At 40.4% G+C, this 27444-nt stretch overlaps 2 protein-coding genes across 6 annotated transcripts in view; one reads left to right on the top strand and one right to left on the bottom strand.

Annotated features, from left to right (window-relative positions):
- RIPOR3 (RIPOR family member 3) overlaps nucleotides 1–13541 on the top strand; it is a 119146-nt gene extending 105605 nt beyond the window's left edge. For all 5 annotated transcript variants that reach the window (XM_043981529.1, XM_043981526.1, XM_043981531.1 and 2 more), the window contains 6 exons: nucleotides 138–299; nucleotides 6337–6495; nucleotides 7022–7224; nucleotides 9337–9420; nucleotides 11664–11754; nucleotides 12363–13541. In XM_043981529.1, coding sequence (XP_043837464.1) covers nucleotides 138–299; nucleotides 6337–6495; nucleotides 7022–7224; nucleotides 9337–9420; nucleotides 11664–11754; nucleotides 12363–12463 — 800 coding nt within the window. In that variant the 3' untranslated portion in view covers nucleotides 12464–13541. The remainder of the gene's footprint in view (nucleotides 1–137; nucleotides 300–6336; nucleotides 6496–7021; nucleotides 7225–9336; nucleotides 9421–11663; nucleotides 11755–12362) is intronic.
- A 918-nt stretch (nucleotides 13542–14459) lies between these two features.
- Nucleotides 14460–27444, bottom strand: part of PTPN1 (protein tyrosine phosphatase non-receptor type 1) — an 86262-nt gene continuing 73277 nt past the window's right edge. The window contains exons 5-9 of the mRNA XM_043984034.1: nucleotides 24188–24325; nucleotides 20603–20812; nucleotides 19863–20024; nucleotides 19189–19412; nucleotides 14460–18127 (exon numbers count right to left, since the gene is read on the bottom strand). Coding sequence (XP_043839969.1) covers nucleotides 17938–18127; nucleotides 19189–19412; nucleotides 19863–20024; nucleotides 20603–20812; nucleotides 24188–24325 — 924 coding nt within the window. The 3' untranslated portion in view covers nucleotides 14460–17937. The remainder of the gene's footprint in view (nucleotides 18128–19188; nucleotides 19413–19862; nucleotides 20025–20602; nucleotides 20813–24187; nucleotides 24326–27444) is intronic.

The raw sequence follows: 27444 nt of genomic DNA on the forward strand, positions 1-27444 counted from the left end.
TGAAGCTCACCGGATACTCATACAGATAGCAGGGGCTGGTCTCAGGGAGATATGATTTCTGGGGCCTTTTTCTGAACACTGTTTTTAGGTAATGCCAGAGTTCTGGGCAATCAATGATTCCAAATCTGGTTTTTCAGTTATCCCCCAAGTAAAGAAGAAGAAGCGGTATCTGAAGATGTGGAGTGAATGCACTGAGCCAGGAGGGATCCTATTTTGCTCAGCGAAACAATTCCAAAATCAACTAAAAAAAACGTTTCTGCATAAAATTAAAGGGAAATATCCTGGACAACTTGAGATAGGTAAGTTTATTAATAATTCTTTGTATTTCAATCAATAAACAGCAACATTTATTAAGCACTTACCATGTGCCAGGCACTGTGCTAAAGCAACTAAAGATACTCCCCCCCTCCAAAAAAAGGGGGCAAAAATAGCCACTGCCCTCAAGAAGCTTATATTCCTTAAAAAATTTTTTTTTGGTGAGGCAATTGGGGTTAAGTGACTTGCCCAGGGTCACACAGCTAGTGTTAAGTGTCTGAGGCCAGATTTTAACTCCGTCCTCCGAACTCCAGGGCCAATGCTCTATCCACTGCCCCACCTAGCTGCCCCAAGAAGCTTAAATTCTAATGAGGAGATTATCCTATATTAACAAAAACCTACAGGGTAAATAGAGAATAGCTGGAAGGAAACCTTAAAGGGAAATACAAATAGCAGTTGAGGTACCCAGGAAACCTCTAGGAGGTAGTATTTAAGCTGAGTCTTGAAGAGTAGTATTTTTTTTTTCTTTTGTGAGGCAATTGGGGATAAGTGACTTGCCCAGAGTCACACAGCTAGTAAATGTCAAGTGCCTGAGGCTGGATTTGAACTCAGGTCCTCCTGACTCCAGGGCCGGTACTTTATCCACTGCTCCACCTAGCTGCCCTAAGCTGAGTCTTAAAGGAGGCAAAGAATTCTAAGCTTTGGAGGTTGGGAGGAAAAGCCTTTCAGGCATGGGAACAGCCAGCGCACAAAGGTGAGAGATGGAGTTTCATGTGTGAGGCATAGCAAGTAAGCCAGAATGGCTAGACGGGAGAGTGGGGAAAGAAAGGGAGTAAATTGGAGGAATAGTAAGATAGGAAAGGGTCAGGTAGTGGGCCTGAAATGCCAACAGAAGACTTTGTAACTGATCCTGGTGGCAATAGGGAACCACTGGAATTTATTGAGTTAAGGGGGTGACATGGTCAGATCTGTGTTTTAGGAAAATCACTTTGGCAGTTGAGCAGAGGCTAGATTGAATGAAGTAGAGAGAGACTTGAGACAGTGAAGAACAATTAGGACCCTACTGTGATAATCCAGGCAAAAGGAGATATGAACCTGAACTAGGGTTGTGGTTGTGTTAGTGGAGAAAAGGGGCTATATATAAGAGCTGTTGTAGAGAAAGAAATAATAAGATTTGGCAATAGATTGGACATGGAGTGGGAGGGAGAGTCAAGGATGCTGTGATTCTGAGCCTAGATGACTTGAGAGGATGATAAGGCCCTTAATGGGAAATGAGCAAGAGGGGAGGTTTTGGGTGAAGGAAAGATAATGAGTTCTGTTTTTGAAATTTTGAATTTGAGATGTCAGAAGAGATTTGCAGACCTGGAAATCATCTGTATGGAGATGATAATCAAATGTTCAGTCTGCTGATCAGCCCACCAAGTGAGATAACAGAGCAAAAAGAGAAGAGGCCCAAAGAGATAAAGTATTGGGGGACACCCCCCAGTTAGTTGTCATGACTTGAAGAAAGGGTAAAGGAGAATGAAGGGGTGGGCAGACTGGTAGAGGGAGAACCAAGAGAGAACAGTCATAAAAACAGAGAATATCCAGAGGCAGAAGGTGGTCAATAGTATCAAGTGCTACAGAGGTCAAGAAGGATGTAGGTAGAGAAGAGGCCATTAGAGTTGGCAATTAAGAGATCATTGCGGGGCGGCTAGGTGGCGAAGTGGATAAAGCACTGGCCCTGGATTCAGGAGTACCTGAGTTCAAATCTGGCCTCAGACACTTGACACTTACTAGCTGTGTGACCCTGGGCAAGTCACTTAATCCCCATTGCCCTGCAAAAAAAAAAAAAAAAAAAGAGATCATTGGTAACTTTGGAGACAGCTGTTCCAGTTGAACGATGAGGTCAGAAGTCAGGTTGTAGTAAAAGAGTGAAAGAAGTGGAGGCACCAATTGTAGACAACTTTTTAAAGGAATTTTGTGTAAAGGGGAAGAAAGATAAAGGATCATAACTGGAGGGCATGGCAATGAGGATTTTATTTTATTTTTTTTAAGGACGGGGCAGATTTGGTGGTTTGTAGACAGCAGGAAAGAATCCAGTAGATGGGAAGGAAGGGAGGATTAGAGAGAGAAGAGGAATAGTGGTGAGGTAATAATCTGTTACAGAAGAGAGAGGGGATGGAATCCTCTTAGCCATGGCAAGCTTTAGGGCCTCCTTCTCTTCAGACTGGAATTTAGGAGGAGAGAGTGGGTTGTCACCTCATATCCACGAGGTGAGGAATGGAAGAATTCTTGAAAAGTGGCTTGAATTGTTTATGTGAAATATGAGGCATACAGTTCTCAGCCGAGAGATTGGGTGGGGGGGGGGCCGGGTAATATTATAGGATATTTGAGGAGAAGGAAACGTTTGGAACCACTGCTCTGTTGAATGGGATAGGGAACGAATTGAGGAAGAGTGATAGGATTGTTTTGAGGGCTCAGTTAAGATCAGCTAGTATAACTCTATCATGGACCTAGTGAGTACAGTCACATGATTCCCTTCAACCTTGTCCAGCTTGCTATAAGGAAATGGAAGCTTTTACTCAGAGGGGCAGAGGGTCCTGAGGGTGTTGATGAGGAGGTGTGTGTGAGAACCAAAGCTGATTCACCTCAAAGGGTGATGAGTTTTCTGGGGCATGATCATGATGGAGTCCAGTCTAAGAGAGTGTAGCTGGTAGGGGATGAAGAGTTGGCTGGCCTGGGAGCCCTCTTAAAATGGAGGCTTTGAGAGGACCCTTCAGCCCTCCAACCAGAGGGAGCAGATGGTACTGATAAAATGTGAGTACCAAAGTTGATTCAATCTCCGAAGATGGTGGGAGTAATCCAATGTTTGGGTTTGACAAGGCACGATCAGTGATAGGGCAATGAAGCAAGGGACTCAAGAGCTTATTGTAGAATTTTTTTTTTTTGGTGAGGCAATTGGGGTTAAGTGACTTGCCCAGGGTCACACAGCTAGTAAGTGTCAAGGGTCTAAGGCTGGATTTGAACTCAGGTCCTCCTGAATCCAGGGCCAGTGCTCTATCTACTGCACTACCTAGCTGCCCCTATTGTAGAACTGAAATGGCTTACCAAGGTGTCCAAGTTGGGAAAGAATGAGAATATAGCCAGAGTAGAAGGGATAGTACTGAGGGATAGAGGGATCTGACATCACAGTGAGGAGGCATACAGAGAGATGGAAAGATTATGAGTTCTTGAAAATGAAAGTGGAACATGTGTGTGTGATGACAAAATCAAGGGTATGACTACTCCTGTGTGTACCTGAGGTGGAATAGAGGAGTAGGTTGTGGGAGCTGAATAGATTAAGGAACTAGGAAAGTAGTATATTTGAGGGAACATCAACATATGTATTAAATCCCCTAAAACGAGTGTCAAAAGCAATAAAAATTTGGGGCCAATAACTATACATAAAAACCCCTGTGGGCAGTATATTGACTTAGAAAACCATATATTACAATTATCTGTACTCTACTGATTTTGTTAAATATTTCCTAATTACATTTTAATCTGGTTTGGGATGTACTTGGGATTGTTGCAGACTACAATATGGCCTTTCACCACATTTGACACCTCTGCCCTAGAATGGGGGAAGGAGTTGGGAAGGATAGGAAGACTATGGGCTAATCACTTAACTCACTGAGAAAGCAGGGGGAAATTCTGGGAACTGATAAATAAGAACTACTAGAATCTGGCTTGGGTGATAAATTTGGATTAAATGAACCTTAAAGGAAGGGAGGTTGCTAAATGAAGTTGATAAAGGGCGAGTCTAGAAGTGGCAATGGGAAACAGTGAGTATTCTGATGTCTGCTATGACTAGTGAGTCGGGAGGTATAAGTTCAACTAGAATTGGAAAGGTTACCAAGGAAAGCCGTGTCATCAGGAGGGAGTTGGGTCTCAGTGAGTATAAGAAGATGGAAGGAGTGACATCTTCACTTTAGTGAAAGCAAGTTTGTTAATTATGGACCTGGCATGCCAGAGGACACAGGGGAAGGGACAAGGCAGATCTGGAGTGGGGCATTAGCAGTGTAGGCTTGAGAGGGATAGGCATGAGGAAAGATGTTATGTTTTTCAGCACCTGGGGTTATTACAAAGAAAGAGAAATAAGCCAGAAAGGAGGGTATGTTAACCATTGGTAAATTAATCTAGGCTGAGGTGCAGCTAGGTGATGCAGTGGATAGAGCACTGGCCCTGGAGTCAGGAGGACTTGAATTCAAATCCAGATCACATATTTACTGTATGACCCTGGGCAAGTCACTTAATTCCAATTGCCTCCAAAAAAATTAAAAGAATTAACACAGGCAGAGTAACAGTGAGGTCCCCAAATGAAGGCAGATGGCAAGAAATTTTGACATTGATATGAATTGCCCTTTTTAGTTTTCAAAATGCTTTTTACTTACATTATCACATTTGTGTCTTATCACAATCCTGTGGGGTAAGCAGGGCAGGGATTTCCAACTCTGAGACCAAGGGAGGGAGATTAAAAGATTTGCTTAGCTCATACAGCTAGCAAATGGTGGAACTGTACTTGAACTCTTTGACTTTTTAATACAAAGCTCTTGCCAAGGTGTCACCACCTCTCAGGACTGAATAAGTTCCCTATATCTCAGAATGCATGATTTAATCTAAACACTATCACTACTGAGAAACTCATTGCATTTATAAGTAAGGCCATTCCAAGGAACAAAGCTTGTTGCCATGTAACTTACAGACCAAAGACTTATCTTTTCTTCCTTTTTAATCTATGTTTAAAATGTTTTCAGAGAGTGATGAATAGATATCTTTTCACTTATTAAAACATTTAGAAGTGGGCGAGGGGAAAGAGGAGCAATTCTTTTTTCAAGTCGACTTTTCAGTCAGTAAATATTTATTGAGCACCTACTATGCACCAGGCACTGTGCTCAGTGTTGGGGATCCAAAAAGAGCCAATAGACAGTCCCTACCCTCAAAGACTTCACAGTCTAAGGGAAAGGGGAGACAACAAGCAAATAAATATGCACAAACAAGTTATATACAGGATAAATAGAAATAAATAAGAGAAGGAAGGTACTCGAATTAAGAGGGATTGGGAAGGGTTTCCTGTAGAAGATGGGGATTTTAGTTGGGACTTTAAAGGAAGCCAAGAAAACCAGTAGGCAGAGATAAAGAGTGAGGGCATTTTAGGAATGGGGAGATGGCCAGAGAAAACACCCAGAGCTGAGAGATGGAGTGTTTTGAAGTTTATGGAACAGCAGGGAGTTGAAGAGTACATGGCAGGAAAGAAGGTACAAGAGAAAGGTATAACGCATGTGTGTTCTGAAGGACAGCTGATAACACTTCCTCCTTATTGTTTTATATAATAAAAGGGCATGATTCTGGTGCTAAAATATGGGAAGAGCTATCAGATAAACAGAGAGATGAGATTTGTTCTTCACAAGGTTGTAAGGATATAGATTTGGGCATAATATAGGGAAAGCCTTTCCTAACAAATAAATGATCCAGAGATGGAATGCACTCCCTGGTTGTCAGCTAGGATGCACTATGTCATGGGATCTTCTGAAATAGAAGCTAGATGACCTTCTGTCAGAGTGGTTATAGAAAGGATTCCCAACTGGAAAGGAGTAGTTAGATTATCTGACTTGTTTTTTTGTTTGTTTGTTTTGTTTTGTTTTGTAGTGAGGCAATTGGGGTTAAGTGACTTGCCCAGGGTCACACAGCTAGTAAGTGTTAAGTGTCTGAGGCCAGATTTGAACTCAGGTACTCCTGACTCCAGGGCCGGTGCTCTATCCACTGCGCCATCTAGCTGCCCTCGATTATCTGACTTGTATGCAAGGTCAAGAGGTAAATAGAGGCTTGGAGGAACTGAGTTTAACAGCTTGAGGTTATCGCATTTTGGCTAGGTTCTTTTTCCTCCTATGGATGCCCAGTCACAGTTTAGGGAGAAAAAGACAGTTAGAGGTGTTCTTGACGCTCCAACATTTGATAAACCTGAGAGTTTCAGAAAGGTGGGTGCTTCCTCAGATTTCCATTTTCAAGTGTTATGAACCTAAGTTTATCTGTTTTGTTTTTCTGCTGTTGTTGGACAAGTGTGTCACAGGTTGCTGGAGCAGGTGGTCAGCTGTAGCGGGCTGGTTTCCTCTGTGGGCCTCTCAGAAGAACTCCTCACTTGGTTCCAGTTTCAGAGATACTTAGAAAAGCAGAATGTTACCGATTTGGAGAAACACTTTGCCCAACTCACCAAAGAAGGTACTATGCAGTGACTAGTGATGACATTAAAGAAACACATTAACGATGGAGGAGTTTATCTGGAGAACCTTGGCTCTTGGCTTCAGATAAATTTCTTAAGAATTAAAATATAAAGACTATTTCACTGAATCCCAGAACCCCTTTTAGCCTCTGGAGAACAGAGAGCATTCAGATGCAAAGGTAAATCTTGGTCCAACGTTTCTTCAAAGACTAATCTGAGAGCTCAGTTAATCTCATTGCTCGGGTAAATTGGAAGTGGGGAGAGGGAGTGGATCATCATCCTTGCAATTAAGAACCATCCCAGTTCACTTTTAAAATAACCCTTGATCAAATGTTGCAATTTTCCAAACCCTGGATAAAGCACGAAGCAGTGACCAGAAGTTTATTCTGTAAATGGTTCCTAATTCTTAGCAGGCAAAACAAATCTACAACATAAAATGTAGACAAGTGCCTGTTGTCTTGACTTCAAGGAATCATGGGCATGTATTTCCTTTCCCACTCCTTGCCGTTCTCTCGCTGTCCCCAGTCACACTCCTTGAAGACCTACAGTGTGCAGGCCGGCTTAAGAAGATAAAAAAGCTGAAGGGAAAGAAATTGGGACAGCTCCAGCCACTGCCCCAGACCTTAAAGACGTGGGCCCTGCTGCAGCTGGATGAGAACCACCGGGTACGCAAAGCAGCCATTGCTCGCCTCTCTGATGCCGCTGGAAATAGGAGCTTTCGGGAAAAGGTACTTCAGGAGAAAGCTATTGAGATTGTTGCTCATAGGAAGTCATAGACTTTAGAGGTAGATGGGACCTTTATTCTAAATCCTACATTTTATAGAATTAGGAAACTGGGACCTAGGGAAGTTCAGTGACTTGTCCAATGGACAATGTAGGGATTTGTTTTTCTTCATTGCATATTGGTCACAAGAGGTTTGCTTTTCTTTTGTCTTAGAGTGGGGAGGCAGAGAGAAAACCAATGCTTGCTAATTGAAAAAAAAGTTGAAAAGTTAAGTGACTTGTCCAAGGTCCTGCCTTGGATTAGAAATGTAGCTTTGTCTCTAATTAAAAAAATCGGTGTTCTTACCTATGTGCTGCTATCTCATATTATGTTGAAGTAGGAAGAATGGGCTGTTTGGGTAGAGAATGTGATAGAACTGAGTGACTGTTTATCATTATCTTAGACTCCATGAATTTTAGCTCAAAGGAAAACTAGTCACCAAGATCTAGGTTCACGGTTCAACCTTAATATGCTACCTATCTGGCTGTTACTAGGTTCCTATGAGGGGCAGCTAGGTAGCACAATGGATAGAGCACTGGTCTCAAGTTGGGAGGACCTGAGTCAAATCTCACCCTGACAGCTAATAGCCATGTGACCCTGGGCAAGTCACAACCCCGATTGCCTTTAACATCCGTGGCCATCTCCAGTCATCCTGATATATATCTTGCTACTGGACCCCAGATGGGCTCTGGAGGAATGAGGTTGGTGACTGCACAGCCCTCACTCACTTAAATCCATTCAGTTCATCATGATATCATCTCCTGATGTCATGGTCCTCTTTGAGAATCAAGGACAAACAGCGGGTTCCTATGCATAGAATAAGAATGCTATTTTTTGGTGTTCTCATCTTTCCTAAAATCTATGTCTACTTCCACTTAATTGATTTCAAACATCTATTAAGTGCCAACTACATGGAAGGAAGGCATTGTGCTAAGTAGCTAAAGATAAAAAGATGAAAAATAAGACAAACCCTTTTTACTGTCCACTAGGGCAGGAGGAAGATATGACATGTATACAAGTAGTATGATGCAAAGTGTAGATTTTAACAGGGGAAAGAGATCTCACCAGGCAAATGCTGTGAAAAATTGGATGAGGGGAAGAGTAATCCTTTCATCTATGACAGGAAGGTTTGAGTTAGCCCTTGAAGGTGAAAGAGGGTTTATTCTGAGTATAAGTAACAGTGAAACTCGAGTTACAGTCATATTGTGGAGGGTCTTGAATGCCAGTCAGGAATTAAATTTCTTTGTAGGTTATGGGAAGCTACAAGTTTATATTTCTAAGCATGGACTAAGCTTTCTGAATCTTCCACTGTTAAGGGAGGTTAGTGATGGGTGCAAAGCTATCTATAGGAACCTAGGCCTATTTTTTCCTGTAGAGAGCCAGTTTGCTTCCACTGGGCTAATTCCCTCTCTCTCTGACATTCCTCCCTAAATGGGAAGCAGGAGTTGGGGCAGGGATGATGAGAAACAGCTAGAAGACTATTTCTGTTGAAAAAATTTCCAATGAAAAAGATCCATCATTAACTTCCAAAGGCAAAGGTTTCCTCCTTTGTTCTCTAAGCACTGCTGGCCCTATCAGCTTGTAGGGCTGTCAAGACTTGCTGAGAAGATGGACATTACTGATGGAATGACTTTTACATCATATTCAGAAGCTAGAATCTTGACTCCTGGTTTTAACTTTCAATAACATGTGCTATTTAGAAATGCTTCTTAATGTTCTTATTGAGTGGGCTAAAGGATTGTTAATAGAATTTCACCATCACAAACATGAAATTGTACTCTTCTAGACACATTGTCTGACTCAACACTGCAAGACATCCCAGGGGCAAGAATTTCTAGGAAACCTTGAATATATTAATGAACATGTGTTCTGTGTCCCTGGCTCAGAAGATTAGATTGTGGCTTCTGGGTGAGGGGGGAAAGAGAGCCAGATTGACTATTTTCTTATCTACCCCACTCAACTGAAAAATCTCCAATCGTATGTTTGACAGTGAAACAATAGCAGATCTTCTTTTGGTTGTCCAACAGCAATCCCATTTCCGCCAGGCATTCCTTTTCTTTCTTTCTTTTTCTTTTAGGCACTGCTTTTCTATACCAGTACTCTTTCAGACAGTGATGCAAAACTTCAACAAGCATCATGTCTGGCTCTAAAATATCTCAAAGTAAGTAAACCCAATTTCTTTACTGATTGGGGGTTAACAGGAGTGTGCGTGTGCGTGGGGGGGGCAGGGAGAGGCTGTTTTTGGGAATATCCTCTGTGCTTACTTCTAGCATTGAGGACTTAAAATGCAACATGACTTCAATGGAGCTGGTCTTCACACATGGTATCTCACCCCTTATCCCTGGCCTTTGCACAGCTGTTTGGATGCCTAGAAAGCACTGCCCCTCCCTCCTCACCTGTCCCTCTGAGGACCCCTCGGCTCTTTCATGGCTCAGCTCAAGCTCCACTCTCTACCCTTTCCCAACTTGGTCCTCCTGAGCTGCTACTGCTTTCCTCTACACATCCTCATATCTCTTTGTTGTTGTTTTTTTGGTTTTTTTTAGGCAATGGGGGTTAGTGACTTCCCATGGTCACACAGCTAGTAAGTGTCAAGTGTCTGAGGCTGGATTTGAACTCAGGTACTCCTGAATCAGGGCTGGTGCTTAAACCACTGGCCATCTAGCTGCCCCCCCTCTCATATCTCTTTTACATCTATGTATGTGTAGCCCTCTGGGCTATAGGCAGCTAGGTGACACAGTGGATAAAGCACTGGGCTTTGAACCAGGAAGTTCAAATCCAGCCTCAATATTATCAGATGTGGGACCCAGGAAAGTAACTTAATTAGCATCTACCTTCCAAGGTTATAGTGAGGATGAAATTAAGGTATTTGTAAAGCACCGGGCAAAACTTTAAAGTGTTGCATAAATCACAGTTATTGTTATTAATAGTAATAGTGGCTGCTGTTCTTATACTTTAAGCTTCTCCAGGGCAAGGACTTTTATTTTTGAATCCCTGACACTTAGCATAGTGCCTGGCACCTGGCACACGGATGTTTAACAAATTACTTTGACTGAACAGAGAATCCCAAGGAGTTATTTAAGAAAGAGATCAAGGTCAATTCAAACCTTAGAGGTAGACGAGCCTCTAAGGTTCACTTCAAGCTCTTGGCTTATCTGTTTTATCTTACTTCAGTAAGAAATTAAGCTACTGAATTTGGGTTGGGAAGTTGAATAGATATGAAATTCTTTGAAATCCAGTCAGATACCAAAGGAGCCAAAAGATGGATGACTAATAGGCATTGTGCAACTGTCTTAGTATAGAATTTACCAGCAGAGGGAGCAAACACTAGAGTTTCTGGCAATGGGATGGCAAAAATCCCACATAGCTGACAGAGAATGCTAATGAGGTGATGCCAAAGCATTTACTAACAGAAAAAATAAAACAAGGGGGCAGCTAGATGGCACAGTGGATAGAGCACCGGCCCTGGAGTCAGGAGTACCTGAGTTCAAATCCGACCTCAGACACTTAACACTTACTAGCTGCGTGACCCTGGGCAAGTCACTTAACCCCAATTGCCTCACCAAAAAAAAATAAAATAAAATAAAACAAAAAACAAACAAAAAACTTCCCTGGAAATGATCTTGGTTACTTGCTTCCCTCTTGTAAAAACAACGGAGACGGTTAATGTCGACTGATGTTTACGTATTTTACATAGTACAAAATACTTTCAGATCTGCTCTCCACCTTTGATCCTCCTAGATCTGTGAGGAAGATGAAGTCAGTATTACTACTCTCATTTTCGAGAGGAGGAAATAATGGCCCAGAGGTGATGTGCTTTACCCCCAAGGTCTTCTGATGCCACATTCAGTGCTACTTATGGCTTCCTGGTACAGGAGTAATAATCATAGCTACCATTTGTATAGGGCTTACTTACTATGTGCCTGGCCCTATAAGTGCTTTACGATGATCTCATTTGATTCTTACAGCCATATAGATGCATTACCTAAGGCTGGTGAACAAGAAGGCAGATGACAAAGCTGAAGAATCTTAGAACCTTAAGTAGGCCAAGTTAAATTGGCAGGGAGGAACCTAGGGTACCCGTGGATGAGATTTGCCTGCCTCATAGCGGTTTTATCCTGTATTCAGGAACTAATAAAGCCAAGGGCATACGAGTAAGATGCCAACTGACTTTAAGATAGATACTTCCGAAGGCTCTGATAAAGGGTGACCACTGTCATAACAGGCTTTGTTAACAGCCCTGAAGTACAGCGTTACAGAGATTTTCGATGAACAGTGACTATTCTCAAAAAACTTCCCTGAGCCAAACTCCTGGACTGACCTGGAACTTACCCCCAGGTTATGGATGCCTGTGAACTTTAAGAAGCAAATGATTTTCTCTTTTTAAAGTTTCTTTTGTTCACTCAGGGAATGGAGAGTATTGATCAGATTGCAAGTTTGTGTCAGTCTGACTTGGAAGATGTGAGGACAGCAGCCCGGGAGACAACACTATCATTTGGTAAAACTAAACTACTAAGCCGATGTTTTTGGAGGCCTAAAGCTTTTCAATCCTGGTTAAGGGTACTGAGAGCTCTTGGGTAAAGAGCAGAAAGCCACAAATAGGTGAAACTGTTGTTTCAACTGCTCAATCTCACCCACAAGTCTCTTACAATTTGATTGCTTAAAAGTATCAACTAGGTAATGGGAATAATTGTGGTAGTTGCAATGATGACTTATTAACTATTATTAATATTTTTACTAAGGTGACTGTTTTGAAGAACAGCTATGGTGATAATAAGTTTTATTCTCCCTTTAAAAATGAGTTTATTACCCTTCATCAAAGTCATATGAGAATAAGGATTAATACTCAAAAAATCTTCTTAATCCAAGTCCCATGTATGTGGTACTAAGACTTCAGGCCCCTTAACGTGTTAAAAAATGTCAGGCAAGGCCTGCAAACACAGCTCTTCTCCAAACCTCAAGCTATGCTGTTTTTACAAATGAAACTAGAGTTTTGCCCCTGCTATGAACGTGGTGTTATTTTTTTGGGGGGGAGGGGCAGGGAAACAAGATTGGGGATGGGAGTCCTGATGTTTCTATCAGTGACACATTATCTTATAAATACAGGTGAAAAAGGACGTTTGGCTTTTGAGAAGATGGATAGAATCTGTTCTGAAGTCCGAGAAACCTTATGCCAGGAGGCAGATATTGAAATTACGGTATTTTAAATAGCCCTATATAGGCTGAGCCCAGATTCTGAATCTGTTCTTTCACTGCCCTGTCACATGAAGATTGAGTATTGGCACTGGTGGGCAGTTGGCATCTGGCTGTTGCGGCACAAACTCATTAGAGGAAGAGTCTGGGAATGTACTCTCCTGCTTCTTAGAGGAATATGACCAGTGACAAATAAAAACTAAAGCCCAAGAGAAAACATTCTGTCCAGGAATAGCAGAAAATTAGCAGACAGATAGGGTTCACACCCTTTGGTAAAGATCCTCAATGACCTTTCCCAGAATCTCTCTTGGCTTGAGACTGCAAAGGGTGCCTCTGACCCAGCTACAGCAAAGGCCAAGCCCCAAACTCCAGGACCAGAAGGGGAATGTGATAAAAAGCTAAGATGATGGCCAGTCACTGGGTGCTGAGCTTAAAGTCTTTCAAGCCTGATTTACAAATGAGAGAGGAGGGTAGTCAACCTGACCATGACAAGCAAGGGATGGGGGAGACTGGGTGTGTCTCGGTACAACTGGTATGGTAGAAACTGCTGTTTGGACAGAGCCATCTGAGGCTGAGAAACAGAAAATCATTTCCAAAGATGTTTGAATGCTTTCTTTTCTGCTGAAGTACTGGAGTAGAATCTTGACTGCAATAGTTATAGAGGTTGTTTATAAAGCATATTTTTGCCATATTCAGTTCTACCATTAGGGATATAAGGCTAAAAGGAGGACAAAAAATCATTGAGGGGAAACTCTTGAGCATAACTTGTTTTATGAACGTTATGCTCATGGGTTTCCCTCAATGATTTTTCAGCAGGGATCAGCCAGGCTGTCAGCTGAATTGGTTTGGAACCCACAAGGTTGGTTGTTTTTTTAAAGAGGTAGCATAGGCTTCTTGAAGAAAGATAAAGATAGAACATTTTTCCTACTGAAAAAAATCTCCCCCAAACAGATATGATGCCTGTGACTAATATGTATTGATAAATGTCTCCAAGGGACAGTAGCCCTCAGAAAACTCCATAACAGAAGCATTAGGAAACCTCAGTTAATCTCACTGTATATACTTTGTGATTTTATTTTCATTGGATATTTATTTTTGTGACTTTACATATTTAATTCTGTAAAGTTTTAATTAAAAAGAAAAAATAAAAATCCCAAAGTAGTCATTCAATTAACTGTGTCCTGGAAATCAAGGCAGAGAAACACTACCTCTGTCTCAATGGGAGGAAGAAAATCTTTTTGGCTCAGCAAACCCTCTGTTCCATCAGCTAAATACCTATTTACTATAATCTAATAACCAAATTATAAAAGCATTTTAAAGAAGACTTGTGTATCCATTTCCATATTACACAGGGCCAAATGTCAAAGCCAGAAGGAAGCTTGATCCTTAGTCCAAAGCCCTCATTTTACAGATAAGGGAAACTGATGCCCAGAGGGGAAGGGATTGACCTTCTCCTTTTAAGGCAATTAACACAGTTTGAGCTTTACTTGTTTCAACTGGACCTTTAGCACACTGCATACACTGAGGATACATTGAGGATGCATACATTATTTATTGCTATAGTGTAGGGGAAAGAGCAGTGGATTTTAGAGTCAGAAGGTTGATGTTTGAATCAGGCTCTTGATACTATTTGCTTTGGAAACTGGGCAAGTCACGTAACTGTTTTAGACATCAAGTCTCCTTTTGCGAAAAATTAGGGGACCAGACGATGCCTCACACTTAGCACAGGGCCTGGGACATAGTAGGCACTTCATCTCTGTTTATTAAATGAATGCATGAACTAAATTATTTCAAAAGTTCTTTTTGCTTCTAACTCATCTAGCCAAAAACATTCCTACCAAAGAGCCCTTTAAAAAGTTCAAAGAACAACTGAACTCACCTCGGCATTTGCAGATAGACTTTAGATAACCATAGCTTTGCTTAAAGAGAAGAATGTGCTTCACTTCAACAGAGAAGATTAATAAGGTGCAATTCCTTCAACAAAGAAATGTGAAGCAGCCCAAATGCAGATTCTTTTAAAAAAAAAGTTTTATTGTTGCAACTAAAATGAGAACCCATCTTTTATTTGCATGGGAAGTTGTAAAACTGTACAATTTTACTTAAACCTGTGAGGTCATTGTAGAATCTTGCACACACTCACCACTCCCGGTCTCCCTCCCCCCAACACACACGCATGCACACAGAGGCAGAGAGATACATTAAAATGTATTATACCAAAAACATTTTGCTTTTTTGTTGATTTTTATTTTTGTAAAAACAGTTTTATTCTATGGCCATTGGTAAAAAAAGAAAGACCTGATGAGTAAATATTTGCTTAAGGCATATAGCATTAGCAGCTCACTAACTTTCTAACAGACATTTAACAAGATGGATAGCCATCCATTTTCCAAGAATAGGCGGTTAACCAATACACCCATTTTGAAATTCTACTTGCTGTATATACACCCAAACTACTACATACATGTACAGGACTTGAGAAAAAGATGCTTACAGTTTGGCATTATAAGCCTTAGACACACCTCACTAATGCTCTGTAGGGCTAATGTCCTCTGTTCTCATTACAGCAGAAATCCTCAATGGTGTCCAACAAGTCAAAGGCAAAATGTGAAATTGCTGGCAAAGACCAGCAGAATAGATGCAGCCACCTCCCCTACCCTCTCCCCCTGGCCCCCATTAAAAAAAATTAAAGTCATAACATGAAGACCTTAGGATTTCCTTCATAGGAGGAGCTATAAGCATAATTGAATCACTGTGGAAGGTTGACAGGGTTTTCTTTTTGTGTGTATGTGTGTTTGGGGGTGGGGTCAGGAGTTCCCACCAAGACTAGAATTAATACTTCCAAACAGGAAAGATACTGCAGTTAATGGTATACAGGCCACCTATATTAAGTGATTTGATTTGCCGGAGTGCTCCACAGCAAGAATCAACTATTTTATTCTTTACGTAGCCTTTATTCCAAATAATGGTTTGCTCCAGGATAGGTTTTTCAATTTGGAACAGTAAATGGTACCATCAAAGGTCAGCAGGGAGACTGCCTGAGATGACTAGTGGGTGAGGTGTGATTACGGCTTATCATACACTTGGAATGTCTGTAGTATAGTTGCTACTCAGTTGATGGAAATTATGATAAACTGGGTTACTGAGTAAAACTGAATAGAAAGTCACGCCTAATAATTAGGCAAGTATCTGTTATTGGATAAATATCTATCACTCTATTGCTGAATGAAGATACTTTCAGCAACAGCCTTGTGAACCACAGCCACTTAACGATCAGATCATGCAAATATAAATTTGACTGTATGTGTGGGCACATCAGTAAGCAGAAATATAAGCTCTTTCACCTTTCAAGCACATGGTATTTAATCAGGACACAAGACGATCTTACATGCATTCTAATACAAATGGGGAAAATGTTGCTTGAGAACAACACTCTACCAGATGATAGGGAAAATAACCGGGACAAAGTAATCACATACTGTCTCTTAAATACACAAATGTTCATTATATATTATGATACCATTGTTCTATAAACATATCCCAATATCTCTTTTAATGAAAACCACAATATTACTTGATAATGACTTGCTTACAATCTTCCTCCTTTCAAGTACTGGATGGATTCCACAGCCTATCAGGTATGTCTTAAATTCCCAGCACTACCTGAAGATTTATTATTGTACTTCCGATAAGCCCTTGATGCAAGGCTGACATTAAAAAAAATTTTTTTTAAACACATTATTAGTTTAAGAAAATGCTAGAGCTATGGATACCTTTGGGGGAAAAATAAATATGGAGTGAAAAGATTCATTACACAATATACTCCATAAAAGGTTGGTTGAAAATGGTGTTTAAGTGCTTGTATGACTAGGATGCATTAAAAAGCACCAATTAGTGGCACCATTGCAGATCAAGATCTACTGTCTTGGACTGGCTACTGCAACTATTAGTACTCTACTTTGCCCCTTCCCCTTATCTGCACCACCACATAGAACTTTCTTTCACTCTCCTTGAGAAACTGGACTCTGTACATGGTGGGGGGCTGGAGGGGGAAGGGAGAGGGGTGGCTAGGGCCAGGGCAGAACAACAACAACAACAACAACAACAACAAGACCAAGAGCATGAGTGAGAGCAAACTGCTACCTCATGCCTCTACTAACCCTTAATTCCTGCCATTCTGCTGCTGGTTCTACAAGCAGAGACTGCCATCTGGGCAGAGCTGCTGCAGGACAGGAAGTGGAATGAAACCAAACATCGAATGGACCAAGCCCAGAACCCAGGTGTCTGCGGAGATGCAAGACTTATACACTAAGCCGCGGATCCCCCTGACATCATTCACAGTAAAGAGCTGAGCCCAAAGAAAGCCCTCACTGAAATCTGTTTTCTAAAGCCAAGATGAGCAACCCAAAGCCAGAGCCAAACTGCTTGTGTCTCGCTCAGGCACTGACGACCTCTGAAAACTTTCCAGGTGGCTGCTGCAGAATAGGGCTCTGCGTTCCTTCAACTGTTTTCTGACGGTCTGTGGTGTTGGATGGGAATCCGAGAGCGTTTCTGCTCCTCATTTTAACAGCAGCAACCTCCCAAAGCGTACTGATAAGAAAACTGCAACTTATAGGCCGAGTCTTCCTAAATATGAACGGGGGGGTTTAAAATGCTGGTGGCCATGTCTGAGTTGCACTCCCTGAACCCCTGCAAGGGAAAAAAGGTAAACAAGCGTGCAGGGGAGGGTATAACACAGGCAGGTGCATGTGCGGGTTGACTTTAACAGTACCAATTGAGAAATGAACTACTTCTAATTGGGGGTGGGGGAAAAGGGGTGAAGAATACCCTGAGCAAATGCAGAACCTGGGTTTGTGGCTTTTTTTTTTTCTTCTTCATTTTTCGTAAAAACCATGTAAAAAGGGAATAAATGCAATGATTCAACAGATGACCAGTGTAGGCACTGCCTACCACTCAGTCTGAACACTAGATGAAGTGTAGCTGAGTATAACATGGTTCCTCCCATCCTCCCTGTCCTTACCAAATGACATTCCTAAAAAGATTAGGGTTCTTCTGGGAAATCAAATAGAAATTGCAGATTTGGTTACAACACTTGGAGAGTACAAGCAAGTTTTACTTTTGCTGAGTCTTTTTCAGAAATAGAACAAAAACAAAGAACTGGCTTTCAAAAAGGTTAAAAACAACAATGTGTTGTAATTCTATCATTCTTTTCAAAAACAAAATGAACAAAGAAACAAAAATAGGAGAGACTTATTTGGCATATTCTCTGCTTAGTCCTGAAAATTTTAAGGCCCTGAGATTCAACTATTTTATTCTTGGGACCACAGGGCTTATTTAAACCCTAGTGCATCAATTAATTTTCTCTTTTAGCCCTACCAAAGTTCCAGACTTTTAACCTTAGATTTGTTTCTTCTGAGACATGACTCAGTTAATTTCAGAGAACTCCAACTGATGGTTTTTTCTGTACACTCTCATCTTGCTGGCAGGTCCATCAATGAAAACATACCCTGTAACAGAGGTAAGCTCCAGCTGTGAGGACAGTGAACATACAGATATTGACTAGAAAGGGCTTCCAGGTGGTCGCCACACTGTCTTCATCATCTTCTGGGGATGGCTCTTCTTTGGTAGATGTGGCATTCTGATGTTCACTAACAGTTCTTCTTCTAACTCCAGTGTCTTTACTAGTGGAGAGAAATTCAGAAGCAGAACTGATTATAACTATGGTATCAATAGGTAAATATCTAGAATAGCAATGATTCTTTGTTCCTTGACCAAATGCTTTTTACCTATATCCAAGGGCATCATTAGTAGTAACATTATGGTGATACTGATACCTCATAACTATGGTTACCAAATGCGTTCTCCTAAGGTCCAAAGGGGTCAAGTATATGTTTCAGAAGAATCTTAAAAGTTTCAGAAACCGAAGGGGAAGGAATGATTTCATCTAAATCCGTCATTTGGGAAACTGAGGCCCAGAAGACACTTGCCTAAGGTCACATAGCTGGTCCCCAAATCCAATGTTTTTTTCTATTATCTTCCTGCGATGTCATTCTGGTATCCTATCTGTCATGAATTTTAGGAATCTCTAAGTCAGTTCTAATAGAGATTTGTGGAAGTCTGTAATATTAGGATGAATAGAGGATTAATAAAGCTTGACTATGTAATTGTGTATGAATGCCTTGATTATGTGCAACTCACACCCAGCATTCTTATAAAGTGTTAAACATTTCAAGGTTTCTAAAGTGTCAAATGAAAGTCAACCTTTTGGTGAAGTGAAACTAATGAGAAACCTATAACCAACAGCACTATTTCATTTATTGATGAGAAAAACCTGAAAGTGGTGCTCTACAATTACACTCAAAGCTTCCAACATATTTAAAGCTGTAAGAGGACCTAGAGACCAACCAGGCCAAACCTGTTATTTTACAGACAAAGGAATTAGAGACCCAGAGAGGGAAAGAGCACACAGGGAGTAACTGGCAAAACTAGGATATGATTCCCGGGCTCTGACTTCAAGTCCACTAAAAAAAATCACTGTTTTCAGTTAGAAAGAATGTCTACAGAATTGATGCTAGGAATTCAGCTTCAAGCAAGTATAAAGCTGGGCCTAATGTGAATGGCTCCATTTGAGCTGACATTCTTTCTGCACACCTTGCCAGATTGAAGACAAACTTGCTCCAACCCTCACTTCTGTGGTTCTTAACATAAATGTCTCCTTCCCAGAGGCCCCTCCCGCAATTACCTTTCTGTGATCAGTGGCACAGTTAAGGAATTTATGCTTTCTTCTATAACAGGGCCATCTTGTTCTTTAGCTTCCATCTCATTCATTCTCCACTGGTGGTTGGGGAAGAATTCTTTGCACTTTCCGTTGTGTGGTTCCAATATCCGTTTTGGTGGTCTGGGGGGTGGGGGAGTATGCTCGGGAGGTGGATCCAAATCCTCATTGGAGAGTTCTTTCCATTGTTCCTTAATCAGTAATTAAAAGTCATATTCAATTGGCTTACTTGTAATGAAAAATAAACCTCTCTCAAGGTTACATAAACAATACTGCTCAGGTAAATTGAAAATATAATTTATCTTTTGAAATGGAATTTTCTTCTCCTGGCCAAAAGTTCCCATGTGACTTATTTAAATGAAGGTTTCTCACCTAGAGAAACTTTGTATTTCAGATTCTTTTGTACAAAGGGTGGATCTATTTGCGATGCTTTCCCATGAGCTCCCCTAGAAGTACCTTTTGTCCATTCAGTTGACTACTTAAAATATTCCTTTTAAAGTCATGTTCAGTCTTCTCAAGCTTTACGGCAATAACACTTCTTGCCAACATAAATACGTTTCCCCTGTATTACTGGCAAACAACGAATGGAGAAAAGGGTTTATAGTCCTTCAAAATTCTGCCAAAGATCAAAGGGTGTTTACCTGAACAGAAGAGTCTCCCATAATATATTTGGCTCCTTCAATAACAGCCAGATAAGAGAATCGCAGTTGGTCTGCTGTCTGGATCAGCCCCATTCTGTATTTCCGCATTTCCAGAAGCACCTGCTTAATGTCTACAGAAGAAGGATCTTTCCTCTTGTCCATCTGAAAGCCAAAATGGGAGTAATGATCTGCCCAATACAAACTCTCAGATGATTTACTGTATGCAGTATTAATTTAACCATGGCTTATGAACTGAGTGTCCCAGGGTCAAAGTAGAAAGATCACAGAAAAGTAGGTAGAGAAACAATGAGAAAATGAGTAATCTTGATTATCTGAGCATAGCTATTTTTTAAAAATTACAAATATGAGAACACGGGGACCAATACTAATCTACTTATACATTTGGGTAAGAAGTGAAGGCTAGGGAAGAGTCCTTAAAAAAAAAACAAACCCCAAAAATCCAAACCACACTACCTTAAGACAACCATTTCTCGGAAGAAAAATTACAAATTCAATTTAACATTCGTTAAATGCCTATAGTGTGTAAGGCACTGTGCCACATATGGTGTGTCTGTCTAAGAAACGTGCTTTTAACTCTGAAGAAGATAAAGCCCAAATTAAAATATACAAAATCAAAAAACAACAAGAAGACAGCAGACAAAACAGAAAAGTGCTTGGAAAGAGTATCCAATAATCAAGTATTTAAGACTCTCACATAGAAAGAGCAAAAGACCTCTTACCAGCAAGAGACATGTATCAGCCAGGCAAAATGTTCCTGATCTTCCAATCCCAGCGCTGCAGTGTACAACAATAGGTCCATATTCAGGGCTTAAGGACCCTGATTCTCGAACTTTAAACAGAAAGTTTAGGAAGGAAGCAGGAGATTCAGGGACTCCAAAATCGGGCCATGTGGTATAATGAAAATGTAGGATTTCTCTAGTTTCTTGTGTCTGGAAAAGAAAATGTTAAATTCTTAGCACTATTCAATTCAATGAGTATTTATTAAGGGACTATTATATGTTGGGTGCTAGAGAATATCAAGATAAAAATGAAAACAATCTGGTCCTGTAAGAGTTTGTGTTTAGGGGCAGCTAGGTGGCGCAGTGGATAGAGCACCAGCCCTGGATTCAGGAGTACCTGAGTTCAAATCCAGCCTCAGACACTTAACACTTACTAGCTGTGTGACCCTGGGCAAGTCACTTAACCCCAATTGCCTCCCTTAAAAAAAAAAAAAAAGAAAAAAGTTTGTGTCTTAGGAGAAGTGCTTTGTAACCTTAAAGCATTTTATAGATGGTAGCTATTATTGTTGTTTGTATTATCATAATCAGGGCATGGAATACAATATGTACCCAGATAAATACAATGCAAAGTAGGTAATAAAGAAGGCAAAGGTGTCCATACAAAGTGCTCTTAGAATATTTGATGAAGGAATGAATGGGTATTTTCATCTGGGAGAATCAGGAAAGGCCACATGGAGGAGATAACACCTGAACTAAGTCTTGAAGGAAAATACGGATTCTGAAAGTACAGATAAGGAGGGATGCATACCATGCACAGGGGATGGCCTTTATTAACCATGCAACTGTGAAATGGCATGTAGAAGTCAAATTCAGTTTGGAGGCAAGTAATGTGAGTTGTGGCTATGACTTAGAAAGAAAGAGATACTTAGAACAGAAAATGTCTTTCCAATAGAACAGTGGTAAATACAAAACAAATTCCTATACATACCAATTTAGGACCAGCTTTAATTCTCAGAAGAAATATTAACTCTTTGACAGTTCTCTGGAATACCAAAGTAAACTAAAAAAATGTTCCTTTAAGATGCACAAAATTCATTTACTCATTTTTTTCCTTTTACACTTGGAGAACTAGACTCAAGTTACATGACCTAGGTTGTAGTCCCTACCGCTAATATGCTTAGTGACCCTGGGAAAGCCACTTCAACTTCTATAAACAGAGTAAAATGAGCAGAATCAAGAAAACGTACACACTAATAATGTGAAGAAAAACAAGCCTTTAAGACATCCAACTTGGATGTATATTACAGTATGTTTCTCAACATTCTTCCTTCCTTTTCCTTTACTTGTCCAAATTTTAACCATCCTTTGAGGTCCAAATCAAGCTCTTTCTTCTCCATATAATCTTCCCAGACGAAATCCGACACTAAACTCACAACACTTATTGTAGAGGTTGGAGCCATAGCTTTAGACTGGAAGTAACCTTAGACCTTTTCCAGTTCAAGTCCCTCATTTTATGGAGGGGGAGGCTGAGATGTTAAGTGATTTGCCCAAGGTTACTCAGTGAATAATGGAACTGGGATCCATCCTTAGGTCTTGTCTCCAAATTCAAAGGTCTTTCCAATATACCAGGCTGTCTTGTAGCATGATTTCACACTGCTATTAACTACTATACCATTAACTTTTTGTTTGTTTTTTTGGTGAGGCAATTGGGGTTAAGTGACTTGCCCAGGGTCACACAGCTAGTAAGAGTTAAGTGTCTGAGGCCAGTCAGGTCCTCCTGAATCCAGGGCCAGTGCTCTATCCACTGCACCACCTAGCTGCCCCTATACCATTAACTTTTCTTGTATTTAGAACTCACCTTCCCAACTAAACTGTAAGGTATCTGAGGGTAGCGACAATATCTTAAAGTCTCTTTGTTCCCCTTACAACAACTTCACAACTTCAACGATATTTTGCACACATAGGAGCTTGAGAGTTTGACCCAAGGCAACTGAAGTTGACCATTTTAGCTTAGATCTTCGTTATCTTCATTTTTCCTTCATTTCTTCTCCTTACCCCAAATTTTTATTTTTAACATAAAAAATGATTTAGTTTAATGCAAATGAATAGATCATGACTTAAAGATCACAGGTACAATGTCTGGAGATCAAGTATTATCAGTCTTGGGCTATAAGGCTCCAATAACCATGTTGGTCCTTAGTATGTAGATAAGTGAAATATGGAATGCCCTTAAATAGCTTATAGTTTATTTGGGAAAGAACTAAATACAGGAATGTTTTGAGCTCATGAACCTCCCAAAAGGATCTCAGGGATCCCCAGAGCACACATGAAGAACTGCTGTTCTATAGTATCTTGATGGGTGAGGTCATTAGCTCTCAGGGGTTCAATTATAATCTCTATGCAAATGATGATATTCAGATTTGAGGGGGGAGGAGTGCCACCCCCATGCACATGCATTTAACTCTAATCTCTCTCCTGAGCTGGAGTCTTGCATGACCAAGTGCCTTCTGGACATCTCAAATTGGATTTCTTCAAATTCTTCAAATTCAACACAACCAAACAGGATTCATTATCTTTCCCATCAAAACTCTTTCCCTCTTCTCAACTTCCCTATTGTTAGTGAGGGTACCACTATCTTTCTAGTCACCCAGGCTTGCAACTTCCATTTCATCTTTTACTCTTCACTTCCATTCAATCCCCATATCCAATCTATTGGAAAATCTCCTGATTTCTAACTTCTAATCTATCCTACACTTGAGTGCCAAAGTGATCTTCTAAACCAAACAGGCCTGACCATGTCACCCCATTACTTAATGAACTCCAACAGCTCCTTATTACATCCATATCTATAATCAAATATAAAATGCCCCACTTGGCACTTAAAAGTCCTTTATCACCTTCCTACCATTCCAGTCTTATCCTACATACCCCACCCATCCCTGGCCATGTATTGTGATGATGTCATGTGCCCGGTCACACTGGCCTCTTTACTGTTCTTTGCACAAGACACTCAATCTCAACTCTATGCCTTTTCACTGATGTCACCTCACCCCCCCATTCCCCCAATGCTCTCCTTCCTCAACTCTAGCTCTTGGCTTCCTGTAGGACTCAGTTCAAATCCCACTTTCTGGAAGCCCAGCTTGGTCCCCCTACTGCTTATGCCTCCCTCTGAGATTACCTCCCATTTCTGCTGTATATATCATATATGTTATTTGCATGTTGTCTCCCTTATTAAAATGTGAGAGCCTTGGGGGCAGGGACCATGTTTTTGTCTTTCTTTGAATTCTCCGTATTTGTGTCTAACCAGCACTTGGCATATAGTAAACACTTAATAAATGCCTGACGACTGATCCTTTCAGCTGCTGGTGCCTTCATCCTCAAAATTACTTTGTATTTGTTTTGTATATATTTCATACATACCAATATTTGCATATCTTATCTCTGCTGATAGAATATAAGATTCCTGAGGGCAAGGACTGTCCCACTTTTGCCCTTGTATTCCCAGCACCTAGCACAGGGCCTAACAATTAGCAGGGGCTTAATAAAAGCTCATTAAGTAAGTACTTAAGTGTATTTCATACTCACTGTAAGGTTTTCCAATTCTAACTGGCGTACTGTATAATATGATTTTATATCTTCAGAAATCAATGTTAATTTCAAATTTGTGTCTTCGAAGATCATTTCCTTTTCTTCTTTTTGTGGCCAATATTGTGCACATTTTAACTGGGAAGAAGAGAAAACAGCACATTACTGCAATTAAGGTTTTTTTTGTTGGTTTATTTTTTTAAATAAAAAGGGTATTGTATGAATTCTCTGAGCTCTCTTCTAATTAAACCTAAAGACAATGATTTTCAGTATCTGGATTTCATTATCTTTTGTTCATGATTAATATGCTTGAGACACATGATTTATACTCTTATTACACTTAGGCTTGTTGAATGAATGAATCTAGAGATCTGCTTTTAGTCTACAATCTAATATGAAAAGTGACCTAGATGATCTAGTTTTATTTGCCCCAGACTATGCCATTATCATATGGTTAGTCAGGACAAAGATACAATTTTACTGTCTGATCTTTTTACCACCAATGCAGGAGTGGATAAACAGGCTCAGTCTTTATATATGTGAAGGAACAATTAAGTGCTCCAGACTCTACTGTTAGAATATTTCTAATCCTTGGAGAAAAAGCTCAATAGGCTAGGAACATAAAGATTAAAAAGAAATATAGTTTTATGAAAGTACCTTTGAAAAAGTTAAAAACACTATGAAGTACAAATATAACTAGGAATTTAAGTGGTTTGAATTAATTCAGAAAATGTTTTCATGTACTGGTCAAAACTTTTCATAAACTCATGATTTAATATGTATGAGAATGGCGCCCCCTCCTCCCCCCTGCCCCCTACCTAAGACACAAATTGTAACCTTTCTATATCATAATAGACTTATGGGCTGCTGTGTCTGAATTCAAACTTATCTCCATACCACAATGAAGCAGTGCAATATGACTTTATCAGAGATCTCTGGTCAACAGTTTTAGAAAATGTAAGTTGCACTGATAAGAGCTAAATTGTGAGATTTTCCTCTAGCTCCTTTTAATCACTTTGGTTGATACTTCAGTTGTGTTCATCCTAGAACTGAGTAAATTATTCTGTAGGTTTTGTTCTAGAAGTAAATATGCAAAGAAGTAGATTGTTTTGCAAGATCATTGCAGTAAAATGGAACAACAGTAAGCCAAAAGAGCAAGGAAAAGCATTAAACAGTCAATGATTTTCAGGATCAATTAAAACATGAGTACCTAAGTACCTACTCAGTTCTGTTTCTGCAGCAGGACACAGTTTAATGACTGACCAACTGATAAGGAAAAAGAAAACCTAGTCAAGAAGACCCACATAAATTAGGTGATGCTAGAAGAGAGCAGGACCAATACAACATAGAGCTGTGGACCAAAGTCAAGGCCTAACGCAGGATGGTGCCCAAACTTCTCAAAAGGCCAAAAGACCCAAGAGACAGAACAGTTTCATAGAATTTTATAAGTGTCTTGCAGGTCAAATGGTGAGATCAGTTCTTCAAAAATGCAATCCTAGAAATCTAGAAGTCAGTTGTCAGCACTAAAGTCTACTTCAATAAGCCCAAATGAAGAACAACCATAAGAGCACTGCCAACTGGAGTAACTGAAAGTAAGATGTGTAGGAGAAATGTTAAAAAGTAAAAACTCATGTTTATAAGAAGATTTTGTAACAACAAAGCCCTTTACATACATCTGTTTTGATCCTCACAACAACTCTGTGATGGATTATACTCATGACAAGGTAAAGATTTGAAATTACTTGCCAAATCAAAAAGCTAGAAAACAATGAGTCTCGAACTCTGCTATCCAGTGTTATTTCTACTATGCCAGGCCATGTCTACATTCAGGCCCAATTTCAGGCAAAGACATCAAGTTGATATGAAACAATTTAAGATGGGGAAGGTCTTTTGAGAAAGGTACTAGGGTGCTATGGGGAGAGGCTGTAAGACACAAAGCAAAACAAACACCCCCCCCCCATCATCACGTGTAGTAGTTTTTAGTAAGGCCCACAAACAAATAAAAATTACTGTCAATGTACCAATCTACTATGAGTGCTCTCTTCTACTATGCTTTATCAGAATCCTTCCCTTAGCCTCTCCTCCTTTACCTATTTCCAAAGAAAACTAGGCCCTTTTTGCTTACACCAACCTCTGTCCCTTGATCCCATACCCTTCCATCTCTTCCACGAGCTTGACCCCAATGATCATTCTCTCTCTACTCTTCAATCTACACTCATATATTAACTTCCCCCTACCCCCCAAAACATGCTGAAGTCTTTTTTTTTTTTTTTTTAGGCAATGGGGGTTAAGTGACTTGCCCAGAGTCACACAGCTAGTAAGTGTCAAGTGTCTGAGGCCGGATTTGAACTCAGGTACTCCTGAATCCAGGGCCGGTGCTTTAACCACTGCGCCATCTAGCTGCCCCTATGCTGAAGTCTTTAATCTTCAACTGACTGACTGTCAAATTCCTAGAATGAATTATCTATATTTGCTATCTTTGCTTCCTTACCACCTAATTGCTTCTCAACTCTTTCTAATATGACTTAACTATTAAAATCCAAAACAGCCTTCTTTCATCCTCCTGGACCTCTTTTTTGGGGGGGATGGGGAGATGCTATCAATGTCCCCCCCCTCCCCCCGCAATGTGACTCTGGTAAGAACATCATTCATTCCCTTGCCATGGGTGTTCCCCAAGGCTCTGTACTGAACCTTCTTCTGTTCTCTCTCTACACTTAAAAATATAATCAGCTTCCAAGGATTCAAAGTATCACTGACGGTCATGTGTGTGTGTATGCATGTGTGTGAAAGCAGAGGTGACTGAGGGCATGAGGGTTTGAAGGGGAGTAAAATGTAAGAAGACTGGACAGGTTAGAAAGGGCCAGGTTTCAAAGAACTTTAAATGTGAAGAGAACTTTATATAAGGTATCTTTTAAGTTATGGCTTAAAACTCCACTCAGAGTTTTGGGACACCTTGTACTTAATCATATAATAGGAAGCCACTGGAATTTATTTAATAGGAGAGATGATATATAGAGACCCTTTAACATCAGGCTAATGAATCTTCATTTTATCTTTTTTTTTAATGCAGGGCAATGAGGGTTAAGTGACTTGCCCAGGGTCACACAGCTAGTAAGTGTCAAGTGTCTGAGGCCAGATTTGAACTCAGGTCCTCCTGAATCCAGGGCCGGTGCTTTATCCACTGTGCCACCTAGCTGGCCCAATCTTCATTTTATCTTACAGGCAAGGGGATATCACTTTGCACTTCAGGAAAATCA

Source organism: Dromiciops gliroides, chromosome 2 (assembly GCF_019393635.1).
Source record: "Dromiciops gliroides isolate mDroGli1 chromosome 2, mDroGli1.pri, whole genome shotgun sequence".
In the NCBI taxonomy this organism is placed as follows: Eukaryota; Metazoa; Chordata; class Mammalia; order Microbiotheria; family Microbiotheriidae; genus Dromiciops; species Dromiciops gliroides.